This window comes from Terrapene carolina, unplaced genomic scaffold, assembly GCF_002925995.2.
Source record: "Terrapene carolina triunguis isolate 2854851 unplaced genomic scaffold, T_m_triunguis-2.0 Scaffold68, whole genome shotgun sequence".
Classification (NCBI taxonomy): Eukaryota; Metazoa; Chordata; order Testudines; family Emydidae; genus Terrapene; species Terrapene triunguis.
The window spans coordinates 4,107,294-4,122,323 of NW_020664419.1; the positions used below are offsets into that span (position 1 = coordinate 4,107,294).

A 15,030-nucleotide genomic window follows, 5' to 3' on the forward strand; every position below is an offset into this window, starting at 1 on the left:
TTTGGCCTGTGTTTCCCTATGTTCATTTCCCATCCATTGCTCCTAGTTACGCCTCTCAGCCCTCCATCCAGACTCCCCCTCCCTCCATGGTGCGTACCCCCCTCAGGATCTCTCTCTTTCGCTGTCCCCACAGTGCACCTGTACAAGTGTGGGGCCATGCGGGACAGCTGCGGCCTGTGCCTGAAGGCCGACCCAGACTTTGAGTGCGGCTGGTGCGAGGGACAGAACCAGTGCACGCTGAAGCACCACTGCCCCATCCAGGAGAACCAGTGGCTGGAACTGTCCGGGACCAAGGGCAAATGCACCAATCCCCGGATCACCGACGTAAGTTGTTCTCCGCACTCTCGTTCGTGTCAGGTCACCAGCTTCAAGAGCTCATCTCTCTTGTGCTGGTTGATTTCTCTGCTTTGTCTCTAGCTCAGAGTTGGAACTGCGCCAGGGCTAAGCTCTGTCAGTTCAAGCAGAGCCCCCACTGCCTCTTGCGATGGGAGGTCAGACTCAACATGTCTCACGGAGGAGCCCCTGGTGCCTTCCATGACAGCAGCCCAGCTGGGATGACACAGCCCCCCCCGCCCGCCCCCCACCTGGAGCTGGCTGCTGAATCCCAGCCCTGATCCCAGGCATCCTGCCAACTCCACAGTCTCCGGAGCACTTTGTGGGTGTGAAGTAAAGTGAGAGTGCAGGCTGCCTCTAATGCTTCTTGACACCAGCAGCATAGACAGAGCCACTGCCTCGATGATGCTGAGATCTGAGGCCCACCTGGTGGAAACTGGCAGGACTCCATTGACTTCAACAGAATGACATCCATTTACATCACTTGATTGTTAATGGGTGGGAAGCCCCCTCAGAGGCACCATGGCCCTGGGGAACACGGGCCTTCCAGCATTCAAGCCTTCACATGAGCGGGATAATTACAGAATTGTGTAGTTTAAGGCCAGATGGATGGGATCTCCATCGCTGGAGATTTTTAAGAGCAGGTTAGACAATCTAGATAATACTTAGTCCTGCCATGAGTGCAGGGGACTGGACTAGAAGATCTCTCGAGGTCCCTCCCAGCCCTACGATTCTATGCTTCTATGACCACCAGCTTATCCTGCCTGACCTCCTGTATGCCACAGGCCACCACCACCACCCAGCACCCGCACACAAACCCCGACAACTGAAATGAGACTGAAGTGTCACGGCCCACAGGAGACTAGACTGTTCTCTGTCATAGGCAGAGCATTGGAAGGACCTGCAATGGCAGGGAAATGTTTAAGTGAGATATACCCGATAATCCTGGGAAGTGACCCGCACTCACATGCTGCAGGGGAAGGGGAAAAATCCTCAAGCTCACTGCCAATCCGCTCTGTGGGAAAATTCCCTCCCGATCCCACATGTGGTGATCCTGAGCATGTGATCAAGAACCAACCCAGCCAAGCAAGAGAGCGTGCTCGGTGCCACCTCAGAGCCCTGGCCCACCCCATCCAAAGTCCCATCTCCAGCTGCCACCATCCCTGATGTTTCAGAGGAAGCAAATGGAAAAAAAACTCTCCCAGAGTACACAGGTCTGGTCAAAACAAGAGAACTCGGAGGTGTGTCAGTCATTGGCAAAGGGAGAACAAGGCTGCTGTCAGGAGGAATGCCTCTGCAGTGAAACAGGGGGAACCCCCAATGGGGTGCTTTCCTGTGAGGTTTCCTATCATCTGCGTTGTTCAAGGAGAAAGAGGTGAAGGGAGAAAGAAAGTGAGAGGGGCAGTAGGAGAGATGGGAGGAGAGAGAAGACAACTAGAGAGGGCAATGCAGGGGGAGACAAAGTGGGGAACTAGAGAGGAAAATGAGGCCTCCGGTCTCGTGTGGTTTTGGTTGTTGTCTCTTGGGAGGTGCTCAGATACTGTGGTGATGAGTGCCATCGTAGTCACCAGGTAGTTAAGACAGATCTCAACACTAATGATGGGGACCATATAATTCCCTAGGTAGATAGACAGATTCCTCTCCTTCCTGCTGGTGCTAGGGATGTAAGATCTGGAGTAACTCGTCCAGAAGTGCATATGGAGGGTTATGACTAGAGAGATGGAGAGGTCTGAGTGGGAAAGAGACAGATTAGAAACAGCACCTTTGGGAGTCAGGACCTGATGAAATAACACGACTGCCCCACTGAGAATCCAGTGCATAGGCGCCAACTCCCTGGGTGCTGTGGGGCTCAAGCACCCACGGAAAAAAAAAAGTGGGTGCTCAGCACCCACCCGTCACAGTTGTTCCCCCGGGGCCCCGCTGATCAGCTGTTTGGTGGCTGGCGGAGAGCGATGGACCGGCAGGGGGCCTCGGGGGAGGGGGAAGAACAGGGGTGGGAGAAGCAGAGCGAGGGCAGGGCATCGGTAGAAGGGGCAGAACAGGGGCGGGAGAAGCAGAGCGAGGGCAGGGCATCGGCAGAAGGGGCAGAACAGGGGCGGGAGAAGCAGAGCGAGGGTGGGGCCTCAGGGGAAAGAGCAGAGGAGGGGCGGGGCCTCGGGCAGAGCGAGGGTGGAGCACCCACCAGGAAAAATAAAAGCGCCTGTGACCCAGTGGCATGCTTGGTGCTCAGTGCCTGCCCAGCTGTTTACAGCAATCCAGTGTTAAAAATAAACCCTGGTGTGGTGCTGCTGTGTCTTCCATCCCAGACATGGCTGGGTGGCGGTAGAAGGTGAACTGATCCTTGAATATGCAGTCCCATATCATCTTCTAGGTGGCACAAAACACAAGAAGGGGGAGTTCCCAGTCCATTGAGGAGAAGACCCTGCCCCTCCCCCAGACTAGTCACCGTCTCCATCTTCCAAAGGACACTTACATGAACATTCTTCTTGGGGTTCAGGATGCGGGGATGGGGTGCGGGCAGCAGTTTCTGCGGGGTCGAGGGAGGACAAAGGACAGCCCCTGGAGGACAAAGATCCTATGTCTGGGTCAAAGTGGGACAAAGTAGTCAATCTGGCCTCTTGGGATGAAACAGGACTGGGGTGAGCCAGTCCTCGCCATGGCTAATGCGTTATTTGCAAATAAAAAACGGTAGGGTTTGCCCGCGGGTTTCTTTTCTCAGGGTCCAGGGATCTCAGCTGGTGATAAGCAAATCTCCCAGTGCTCTGCCAGCTCTGTTCAGAATCCAGAGGTACAGACTCTGTAGCCAAAGTCTGTCTGAATGTGTGGTCTAGGGCTGGAAGTCTCCCGAGAACAAAGCCTGATCCTGATCCTTAGAAGTTAGTTCCACTGGGGTCCTAACTTCCGTGAGCGGAGCTTCTCTCTGTGTATGGCACATCCTCGTCCATCCCAAACAAACTGCCCAGCCTTCTCCAAAGCACCCCTGGGATTCTGTCTGGGTGTTTGCATTTCCGGGTACCTTGGTCCTGGCACTCATAGCTTCTATTGTCTTCAGCCAGCTCTGAACACCAGGCCAATGCATCTCAAGGGGGAGGGATAGCTCAGTGGTTTGAGCATTGGCCTGCTAAACCCAGGGTTGTGAGCTCAGTCGTTGAGGGGGGGCCACTTAGGGATCTGGGGCAAAAATCAGTACTTGGCCCTGCTAGTGAAGGCAGGGGGCTGGACTTGATGACCTTTTGGGGTTCCTTCCAGCTCTATGAGATAGGTATAAGCTGGCCACCCAGCATTAGTGGCTCCTTCTGAAAACTTTCACCCGGAACACTTGAAACTTAAAGTGGGGGGAAAGTTGAAAACTATTTCCAAAGTCATTTTTTCCAAATCCCACCAAGGGTTCAGAACTTTCTCCTAGATCCAGAGATTTTAAGGCTGTACGGGACTATTATGATCCTTTACTCTGACTTATTGCATAACCTAGACCAGAGAACTCCACCCGCCAGTCCCTCCATCAAGCCCATATCTTGCAGTTGACAATTCTGAGAATCCACCCCCTGTTTTTGCACCAGGCTTCCTCCCTGCGCCTGTTGTGCTTGTGCAACAGGCGGCAAAGCATCCATGCGCCATCCTTCAGATGCAGCAGGGAGGCGCGTTGCTGTCTCCGATGGCATTTCCTCCAGGCCACGACGGCCCCACAGCTCCTCCAGATCATCGCTCGATTCGCTCATGAAATATTCTGATTGCCTGGCATGCTCATAAGTAGCTCTTGGAAAGTCTTTTTCTGAGCCATTAGCATGGAAGTAATCTCAAGCGGCTGGATATATATTGCAGCTAATGGTATGTCTGGAGCAGTTGGTGAGAGCATTCTCGTTCTGGCGGGGAGCCAAGATAATATGCACGAGGAGTAGAGCGGATGAAAATTAAAAACACACGCACACAACAACACAAAAGCTCCCCGGTTATTTACTGGCTCCTGCATTTATATTGCCAGTCAATGAAATTAGAGGACTATAAAATTGCTCTTTAAGAATGACAAGTGGGAGCTGTAGCATTAGGCTGTCGTTAGCAGCAGGTGTAAATTGTGACACGGGGTCTCCTGGCCGGATGTATTTATGGCGGCGCCCAGGCTTCTTGGCAGTTTTCAGTCACCCTCCCTCTGCTCCCCAGACTGAAACAGACAGTCCTTGTCCCATTTGTTTGAACCTAGGATGGAAACGTGCGGCCAGTTCTTCGCTCTTTTCTTTGAATCTAGACTCAAGCAATAACACGCTCTCCTCTGCGTGTGAGTGGGGGGGTCTGCGGGTTAGAACTCTGCCCCGCAGGAGCTGAGCGAATACCTGGGCAGCCTGATCCAAAGCCCACTGAAGTCATGGGGAATCTTTCTATCAATTTCAGTGGGTTTTGGATCAGGCCTTTTGTTGGGGTAGCCTCTGAGACCTTAACCACTCTGGAGTATGTTGAGGTGGCTTCTCAGTTCTTCTCCACTCAGTTGTCTCCGAGACCTTATCCACTCAGTTCCCAAGAGCTCAGCTTGACTCAGAATTCGTCACTGAGTTTTCTTTATTGCCATACAATCACACTACACTTGAGTTGATCAGGCTCAAGCGTAGGGGCTGGGTACAGGGCATGCCACACATCCAAAGTTACACAGCAGCCCCCTTCCTTTATATACCTTTACACATCACATTACATTCACTTTACATTGCATCCCGTGTTTTGGGATTGGCTTGGTTACTTTGCAGGAACTAATCCTTACACAGCGTGCTCTGTCCATGCGCTGTCCATGTTCGACTTTACTCTTTACTTCATCTTTACACCCCTGACTTCTCTTGCCCGTTGTTAGCTTGCTCTTAGTAATTGGTTCCCGGGGTGTCTCCCCTCTTCTCTTAGCTTGCTCAGGCATTCTGTCTTTTAGCTTATGTTTAGCACAAATACTCCATTTTCAGCTTGCTGATCTGGTAGCCTCCTTAATCCGGTCTTCTAAGAAATGAGGCCTCCCCCATGTTTAATTACTCATGGCAAGCCAGGCCTACATCTTTAAGTGGCCAAAGTTACACAAGTGTGAATGGGCTTTTCTAAAGTGCTGTGTTGGCCTCACCTTGCTTTCACTGAAGTCAGCTGGTAAATCTCCCACTGACATGATTGGGAGCAGAGTTAGATCCACGCGGAGTGCTTTTGAAAATCCTACCGTTTGATTCCAGAGGGGCCCAACGTGGCAAAGTTTGCACCCAGATCCAAGCTCCCCAAGCTTCTGGGATGTTGGGATCTGAGCTTTTGTTTCCGGCCCATCTCTAGTGTTAATGAGCACAGGAGTGATGTGAGGGATGAGCCCTGGAAGTGCGACTGAGACCCCGATCTGAGCCAGGCCAGTCAGACTCAGCACCAAGTGCCTTGACGTCGGGAAGGAGTGCTCCTCCTACCAGACCGGAGTCCCAGCACCGATCACTATTCCCAATGCCTAGAAAAAGGCATAAGAAAGGGCCAGCCAAAAGGGGATGATCCCCGGCACTGAAGACAGCCAGGCATGGGGATCAGAGTAGAGTGTGATCTAAGCCAAAGCGCTCCTCGGCCTTGATACCACAGAAGTTGACACCACTAAGTTCGGTCCCAGAAGAGCCTTCTCTATTTGCAGCAGCGTGCAGCACCAATGCTGCCAGGGACCTTCTCTCGCTGTCGGTACCGGTCTCACCGGCAGAAAGGAGTCGGTGTTATCAGTACCAGTGCAGAGGAGTGAACCTTCTGGGTCCTTTCAACATTCGGTACCACACCCTTTGATACTGTCAAAAGGGAAACCAGCTATGCTTGCCACGGAGCGGACCTCTCCACTATGGCATCGATCTCCGGCACTGGTGGGAATGGCACTCCCGTGGTCACTGGACAGAGACTCGTCCTCTTCCGAGTGGGAGACCAGGTCCTAGTCCTCCCATCCTAGGAGCTGCTCTCACTACTCCTCCAGGCATTTCCACCCTTCCATGGACCTGGGCATAGGAATAACATTGAGTGGTTGGTCAGGAGGTCACTGGGGACCTACCCTGGTCCAGTGGCCATTTTGGAACCCATGGGGGTTTCCCCCAGTTTCCAGGGCATATTCCAGGTACTCCTATTCAGTGGCCTTGGAAAGACGGGCACCACTGTCCCATCAGGCAGCACCCAGTCCGGACTCCGGTACCAACCCTGGTACTGAACGATTCAGGATATTTGTAAAGCAGCAACCTGGTCATCAGTGCACATGTTCTCCTCCCATTACGCCATCCCTCAGCATTCCAGAGATGATGCCAATTTTGGTTGAGCTGTACTGTTGAGCTCCGCTGCAGTCTGTGTGTTCATTAACTCCGATCCTTCCGCCTAGTCAACTGCTTGGGCGTCACCTAGAGTGTTATGCCCATTTGCAATCACGCGAAGAAGAAAAAACGGTTACTGACCTTCCGTAACTGTTGTTCTTCAAGATGTGCTGCACATGTCCATTCCACAACCCACCCTCCTGCCCCCTCTACGTCGGAGTTTTCCCGGAAAGAAGGAACTGAAGGGGCTGTGGGGTCGGTTGGACACTTTATACTGGCACTAACGGCCTGTGGCAGCAGAGGGCGCTCAAGCCGCCTCAACGGGTGCCGCTGAGGGAAAAAAGTTCCGGCAACTGTGCTTGGGGCGCTTAGGCACCTAGATAAATGGACACATGCAAAACATCGCGAAGAACAACAGTTATGGAAGGTTTCCACTCTGGGAAACATTTCAAGATTTTGACTTTTTGTCGCAATACAGGACAAAACAAATTTCAAAATGTTGGAGTTTCCTGCTGGACAGAAAATTCTGTTTTCTGCTAGCTCTACTCTTTAAACAAACTCCTCGCTTTCTGAAAAATTCTTCTCTCTCTCTCTCTCTCTCTAATTGCTTTTCCGTAGCTCCTAGCACCACAGCATCTTCACCCAAAGGGGAAATCTTTGGCCAGGCTGAGGAAAATCTCCTCAGCCGTTTCTGAGAACATTGTGTTCAAGGCACTGTCCCACAGGAATTAAGCATCTTACTAGGTGTCAGAGGTGGGAGTGACGCACAGAGCTGGGATTTGAATCTCAGATTCCAACTTCAGGGGCATTGGAATGTGGGCTTTTTTTGCTTGGCCTGGTGTAGAAATTGCGGTCAGCCGGGGAGCAGGGTTTTTTTGGATTTAGGGGATTAGCTCAAACTGGCTCCAGTGTGAAGCTCGCAAAGAAACACCAGTGGACAAAACGAATGATCAGTCTCACTTTGGTGATTTGGAGCTGCCAAGTTTGGTGGGGATGATACGGCGGGGCCCTTCATCACCACTGGAAACACTCTTTGTTTCATTGCAAAGAGCAGGCTGCAGCAGGTTACTCCTTTACACCAGTGCTCACTGTGCCGTCTCCAGGCTGGGCCTGTTACGGGGGCTTCTGCAAAATCGAGCTTTCTGAAACTTAAACGGATCAAGGACAGCTGCCCCCTGCTGGATAGAGTACAGTCAGATCTGCTCCGGGGTTTGCCAGTGTCTCCCCCACTTACGCTCTAAAGCCTAAGGGCTGCACGGAGTAGAGATGTGGGCTTTTGCAGCAGAAGAGTGTCAGTTCTAGTCCGTGTGCGGCCTGTATGTGGTTAGCTAGCAGCTGTAGCATCTGGGTCATGAGCTGTTACGGATTGGCACCCTTTGGGGCTATAATTCAGCTACATACCCACTGTTGCCAGCTATCTATGTATACATGACCTAGGGAATATAACTCACCATCTCCCCTCTTATATACAGTCTCTGTTCTTTGCATGCTGGTACAAACTGGTTTGGTGGCACAGATACAGGAGAGTCAGCGGAGCAGTCCTATAGCTGTAGTGTAGGAGATGGGTTGCAAACCCCAATACCATACCCCTTTGCTGTCCTTGATCCTCTCCCATGGGGTCCATCATCACTCTGGTGCCCACGGTAATGGCAGGTGGGGCCTTGACAGTGCAGTTTGTGGGGGGTGTTTCAAACTCAGCATTGGAAAGCAGCAGAAAGCAGCCAGGTTCTCCCAGCTCCTGCCAGCATCTAGGATATCTTTGCCTGGAAAACTGCAAGGCAAGAATCTAGCTGCCAGCATGGCTTCCCAGCTGGCAGTGCTAATAGCAAACAGGTGAGAACATCCAAGAGGGAATTCCCACTCCCCATCATTTCACTGTGGCGTGATCCATGCCAGTGCTGGCAGATGGCACCCAGGGCATCATCTGAATGGGCAGCAAAGGCCTTTGGAACCATCATGAGAAGCACCTTTCCTTCATCATCTCATATGGCAAACCATTTAGGCCGATCCAAAGCTCCTTGAAGTCTTTCAATGGGAGTCCATGTCCTGACTTCAATGGGCCTTGGATCAGGCCCTGAGTATGTAGGAGAGATTGGTTGGACCTTTCTGTCTTGGATTCCTCTCCTCCCCCTGCTCCCTCTCCTCCCCCACAGCTTTCCACTGAAGAAGTTTTACGGCTGATGGACATTTACAAAACCTGGAGCTTAATCTCAGTGCAAAAGTCCCACCCTCCCACAAGTAGATAGACTTGTTCCCAGGTATCCCTTGATAGGCCGCATGCAGAGCTGGCCTGGTGCAGCGTTACTCACGTAGGAGAGGCAACGGGATGTATCCCATGGGGTGGAATTTTGGAAACTGTGTGTTTGGGACCAGAAGCGAGACGCAACAACGCAGATGTATTTGTGAGGGAGCCATTCATGGTGACGTGAGCCTGCGATAGTCTGAGATGCTGATACAACTCCTGCCTTGGTGGCCTTTGATATGCCAGTGTGTCTATCTGTTTGCTCTTGCCTCTTTTCTTCAGATCATCCCGGTGACGGGCCCTCGGGAAGGAGGAACCAAAGTGACAATCCGGGGGGAGAATCTGGGCCTGGAGTTCCGGGACATTGCATCTCATGTCAAAGTGGCTGGAGTGGAGTGCAAACCACTGGTGGAAGGATACATCCCGGCAGAGCAGTAAGTTGGACATGTACTGGATTGTGAAACAATGTGCTCAGTAATAGCCTCTGCTGCCCCCCCCCCAGCTCCACGGGAGGAGTCAGAGCCCCCAGGAAGCCAGAAATTGAATGTGTTCTTCGTGCAGACAAACCCCACACAAACAGCCCAGGAAGAGGAGGGTTGGGTAATGCGTAGCTCCTCTCCTTCTCCAGCTATCACAAAGTCATTCCCAAAGCACTGCCTTAGCCTATGGCGTGGCAGTGAGTCTGTTGTGGTCTTCACTGTTCATGCTCCCAGCAGGAGCTCCCACGCCCCCCGGTTTTGTTGAGTAAGGGCATGCGGATTGTCCCCTACTCCTGGGATCTCTGCCCCACCTTGGTTGACAGCCACCAGCGATGGGCAGAAGAGAGCTGGTTTAGGTCCCATCTTCAGGACAGAAGCACTGAGAACTGAGTTTGCACTGCAGTGGCCAGCAATGAGTGGGAGCCCAAGAGCTGATGTGGGATTGGAACCCACAGCCCAACCCAAAGGTGAGTGCTACTGCTGGGCTGGACTAGCAAATGGATTGGTAAGAGGAGAGGGGAGAGACTAACTGGCCAGATCCTCAGCGGGTGTAAATTATCCTAGTTCTATGGCTTTCGGTGGAGCTTTGCTGATTTACACCTGCTGAGGATCTAGCCAAATGGTCCAGAGACATACCTGATCAGCGAACAGCTTTCCCCAGGGGTTCCTTTGGGTCCAGCGCTGGCAAGGAGTGAGCAGGGTCTGTCCCCAGGGCTGCGGGCTCTGCAGAGACAGGTCTGTTGTACCAGCGTGAACTGACCCGAACCCCTTTCCCTCCCCTCTATGCTTTCCATGCAGGATAGTGTGCGAGATGGGAGAGGCCAAACCCAGCCAGCACGCCGGATTCGTGGAGATCTGTGTGGCCGAGTGTAAGCCCGAGTTCATGGCCAGGTCCTCCCAGCTGTACTACTTTATGGTAAGCCCCATAACAGAGCATCCCCTGGGATCAGAAGGAACTAAGGCCCCATCCAACTGCCATTTAGATCAGTTAACGTCTTTCCATTGAGCTTGAATAGGAATGGAGTCTGTCCGTCATTTTCTCTCACCTTCTTCTATGCTCCTTCTTCCCCCTTCCCCTCCACCCCAGCAGCAGGGCCCATATGCAGCCTGCATGGCCATTCCTTCCCGCTAGAAATCTACATGCCATTGGCTGGTGTTCCTATAGGATGCAACAGCTGTAGCAAGTGGTGCCTGGTGCCTTCCGGGTGCACTGGGGAAAGCAGTGTTGTGATCTGGAGGACAGTTTAGGCTGATTAACCAGAAATCTGAATGGTGGGATACACTGGACTATAGAACAGTCTCCCAAAGGAAACTGAGGAAACCCCATGGAGCAACCATGGAGACTGTACTGGGGAACCAATAGGGAATGGGCTAGGATTGTTGCCTGCAGGGAACTCCGCGTGTGATCCAGGCAACTGCCATCCTCAGGAGCTTTTCTAGCCCATCTCAAACATTCTCCATCTCATCATGGTTCCCTCTTGTTCCTGTTCCAGGCACCATAGCAAGCACTTGGAGATGATGGTGACGGGGAGAGAATAGATGGATGGGCCTGGCTTAAAACACAAGAACCTTGGTATTCAGACTATGTTGATGCAGTGAGACCTTCCTCCCACCTACCACCAAATCCTTAGGAGAACTAGTGATTAGCCCTGGGCCTGAGGGGTGTTGGGGGAGGGGAAGAGCTGGCCCACCTCTCCTGGGCCTGAGGGGCAGTGTGTAGGGATGTGGTCTAGCTCAGCTGGGCCTGAGGGGTGACAGGGGAAGAACTTGCCCAAATCTCCTGAGCCAAGGGGGGACGCACACCTGGCTCTGTTGGACCTCAGGGGCGATGGGGGAAGAGCTGGTCTGACTCTCCTTGGCCAAGGGGGGGACGCACACCTGGCTCTGCTGGGCCTGAGGGGTGATGGGTAGGTCATGAAGAGCTGGCCCAGATCTCCTGGGCCAAGCGGAGGGAGCACACTTGGTTCTTCTGGGTCTGAGAGGCCATCCTGTGTCCCAAGCCTGGGACCACAGAGGCTAAGGAATAGCCAGACAGCACCAGAATTGAATGGCAAGAAAGCAGTGCAAAGACGGAAAGGCTCTTCGCCATGCTAACAGTGCCGTGAGACAGCGAGCAGCTGAAGGGAGCAGCTTGGAGCAAACTCTCGGCCTATCCAATGGGCACCCTGCAAATCCCATCAGGGAGTGCGTCACCACCCTGGCTCTCAGGGCCACCCACGCCTGCAGATGCCATCGTTAACCGCATGGTAGATGCCAGGGTGGGTCATGCCTGCTGCTCCCGGAGGAGCCCCACTGCAACTTAAGTGCTAATGAGCCTTTCAAAGGGTAGTCCTGAGTATCACAGCAGCAGCCTGGAGCCAGCCCTGGAGAAGGAGCTGGGAAACTAACGGGAGCTGCTGAAGGGGGTGGGGGAAGGCAATAGAGCTCACCCTGATACCGCCCCCCAGGTGAGAGCCACCGCTGGTATGGGATACACACGGATCCTTAGTACCACCGCCCCATGGACAGTCACCCCACCCTGGCTGCAGTCCTGGGGATGGCCACATGTTCCAAGAGGAACATCCTGCGCCTGATGTGTGGGGCTGGGAGAGATGTGGTCAGAGCCCAGGGCTGGGAGCCAGACACTCCTGAGTTCTAATCTCAGCTCTGATCGTGCCTCTATCCGTTGTCCTGGGCCCGTATGTTCAAGCATGACACGGGTCTTTTGCCATCCCTAATTTCTGCAATGAAGAGCCTCAGAAGAAGGGGATGTGCAGGATTCCCGCTGTCCCCACAACAAAAGGCTGTTCTTTGGGTTTTATCTGGAGTGAACTTTGTATTCGAGTGGCCACCTGGACACGGCAGCTACACTGCTGTTTTAAGGTGGGTAGCAGCAAGCAAGTGGATTTGTACTTTCAGCCCAGGGCATCAGTCTGCGCTAAGGTGTGGGAGTCTCTGGGCCTGACTCTGCTCTCAGTTACATCAGTGTAAATTAGGAATAATGCCACTGAAGTCAGTGGAGTGACACTGGTATAAAAGTGATGTGAGAAGGGAATCAATCCCGCTGTGCCTTTGTCTGTCTGTGTGCAGTCAACTCCCCCTCACTCCGTCTCCCCTGGCTTCCATCATGCACCGCTTGGGTAAGAGACCTGCTACGGCCCCTTGCTAGGGTGTGCTGGGCTTACTCGGCCCTTTTTGTGTCAGTGAACGTGCATACATGAAGCCAGCAGATCTCGATGTGTTTTCAATGAGCTGCTGTCTTCATTCCCAAAGAGAGCTGGCTTCACCTCAAAGGGATTTGAATGCACCTGAGCATCATTTTTCACTGGAACGGGCATTGGTAATGAAATGTCAATAGCTGCGGTTTTCACATTCTGCTAGGGATGTTTTGCTAACCTCTAGCTCTCCCAGTGCTATCCAGAAGCTACCTACGGTGATGGGGACAGAGAAGTGCCTAGACGGAGAGTTCCCATCAGGCAGACAGAAGGGCTCTTTCCAAGACATTACCCTTGAGCTTGTTACCTTTGTCCGTTTGTAACAGCTTCTTCCGCTGGCTGTTGCCTTCTTGGCTGCCAGTTACTCCATCCGTGCCTGAGTCTAACGTCAGTGGGGTTTTCTTTGCTGAATACCTCCATACCGTTGTGCTAGACAGGGAAAACAGCTGCTCTCTAGCCCACCCATCTGATGCCTTCTCCCATGTTCATCGCTCCCTCGTCGGCAACTCGTATTCCTGGCTCTGCTTAGCCCCAGTCCCAGGGAGATGGTGAACGTTACCTACACATCACAACATGCCTTGCAAGGCTTCAGGGGGATTTGACATACTAGACTCAGGGACGGCAGCTGCAAGGACAGAGCGATGCTCAGTGACCAAGGGGGGGAAGCGGCCACGGGAGCAGGAAGGGTTGGGAGAAGGATGGCCCCAGGTCAGGCATGGTGGTGGCAGGCAGAGAAGGGAGGCTCTGGGGTAGGACACGCTGGGTGGCCACATCAGTAAGTACAGATTGCGCCAATGGCAGGGTGGGGAAGCGGGTTCACAAGAAGGAAATACAGGGAAGAGAGGATGAAAGCACCAAGGAAGGACACACAGTTTGTGGAAGATGGATTGGACAGCTCCATCTCCATCCATTCAGCCTGTTACAGCTCCACTAACCCTCCTTGCATTTTCTGTTGCATTTTGCCAACAAGGAAATGGTAAAGAGTCTGGAGTCTGATTTTTAGTGCAAATACCCTGAGCCACAAATCCTCTGATAATACCTCCCAAAACTCAGTGACCCTCTGCAGCAGGGCATCTTGGTTGGGATTCCATTTTGCTGAGGACCATTGAATGCAGGCTGGTGAAGTCATTTGGATAGGTTTCATAGAAAACTCAACAGAGGAGGAGAAAGATGCCTCAGGAGATTGGAAAAAGAACAGGAGTACTTGTGGCACCTTACCTTTAGGACCACTGGGGCAAATTTCACGGGGATTGTTAGTGATTGAAAGTAGCCAACATCCAATGGCTGTTCAGTGGCTTATGTGGAATGAGCTGGTGATTCTCAGTCCAAATCCTACTAGACAGTAAACTGCATCAAAGCCAGGACCTTGACAGTCAGCTCTAATTTGCACCCTGGTTGGTAGTCTTGGGTGAGAAGCTAAGGAATCAATCAGTGGGACATGGTGATTGCACCTGCATCTCACCAAAGATGATCCCATGAGAGCAAGGTGTCAATGCAGGGAGCTTACCCTGCTGTGTAGAGAAACTTCAGACCCCTGGGCTGCTGTCAGTTCGTCCCCTTTTCTAAGTGCTAACTTCCTTTGGAATGAAAGCGGAGCAGAAAGATTTCTGTTGTGTTTCAGTGTGTTTGCAACATGATTAGCCGGTGATGGGGGGGCTGAAAGAGGGAACCAGTACGCGTGTTGGGTGGTTTTATACAATTTTATCAATGGTCTCCGAAGCTCAGGAATATGTTCATGTATTGTACCTGCTCGTTCAGAGGAATTGGGGAGAGCTTCAAGCTTTTGTGCTATCGTTCTTAAAAAGAAAAAAAAAATCTTCATTTAAATGCAGATAGTAGCTTTTCACTTGAGAGTGAGTGGAAAGTTTTTCTATTAAAATGCTAATGAAAGAATAAACTGTAACTTCAAATTTCTCCCTGAAAATGGACGCCTCCTCTCTGTGTTTTGGTATCAGTGTAATCTGTGCCTTCGGAGTATGATTATTGTATCTTGATTGGAGGGGTGAGGGGAGTTCATTTTCTCTTGGCCGTTAAGGAATCTTTTCAGATACATTTGTCAAGCATCTGGGCATATTTTGAAGAGCGTCTCAAAAAAAAAAAAAAAAAGTGAGCATGAACTAAATGAAATGATGATTTGGAAATGATACCTTCTCTTAGTAGTAGTGTTAGGGTAGCACGTACAGATCAATGCTTTGTTGTGCCAGGCATTGTCGATATACCAGTCCCAGACAGTTCCTGCCCCAAAGATCTTACCATCTAAATAGATAAGACAGGCAGTATTATTACCCTCATTTAACGCATGAGTAACTGAGGCACCGAAAGATCCAGTGACTTACTCAGGGGTCACACAGCAAGTCTGTGACAGAGCCACGTGTTGAACCCAGATCTTCAGAGCCCCAGTGCACAAGGCCACCCTTCCTTTCCTTTTTCCCTTATGGGAAAGTCCTACGTAATTGACTAGAGAGTGGTCATCTTTCTACAGAATGTTCAGCCCCCCTATAGAATTCCAT

General features: G+C 51.9%; 1 protein-coding gene across 1 annotated transcript in view; it reads left to right on the plus strand.

Moving 5' to 3' along the window:
• The window catches only part of PLXNA4 (plexin A4), a 568,109-nt gene that overhangs the window by 447,804 nt on the left and 105,275 nt on the right, over nt 1–15,030 (plus strand). Inside the window, exons 11-13 of the mRNA XM_026648894.2 lie at nt 134–324; nt 9,130–9,281; nt 10,125–10,242. Coding sequence (XP_026504679.1) covers nt 134–324; nt 9,130–9,281; nt 10,125–10,242 — 461 coding nt within the window. The remainder of the gene's footprint in view (nt 1–133; nt 325–9,129; nt 9,282–10,124; nt 10,243–15,030) is intronic.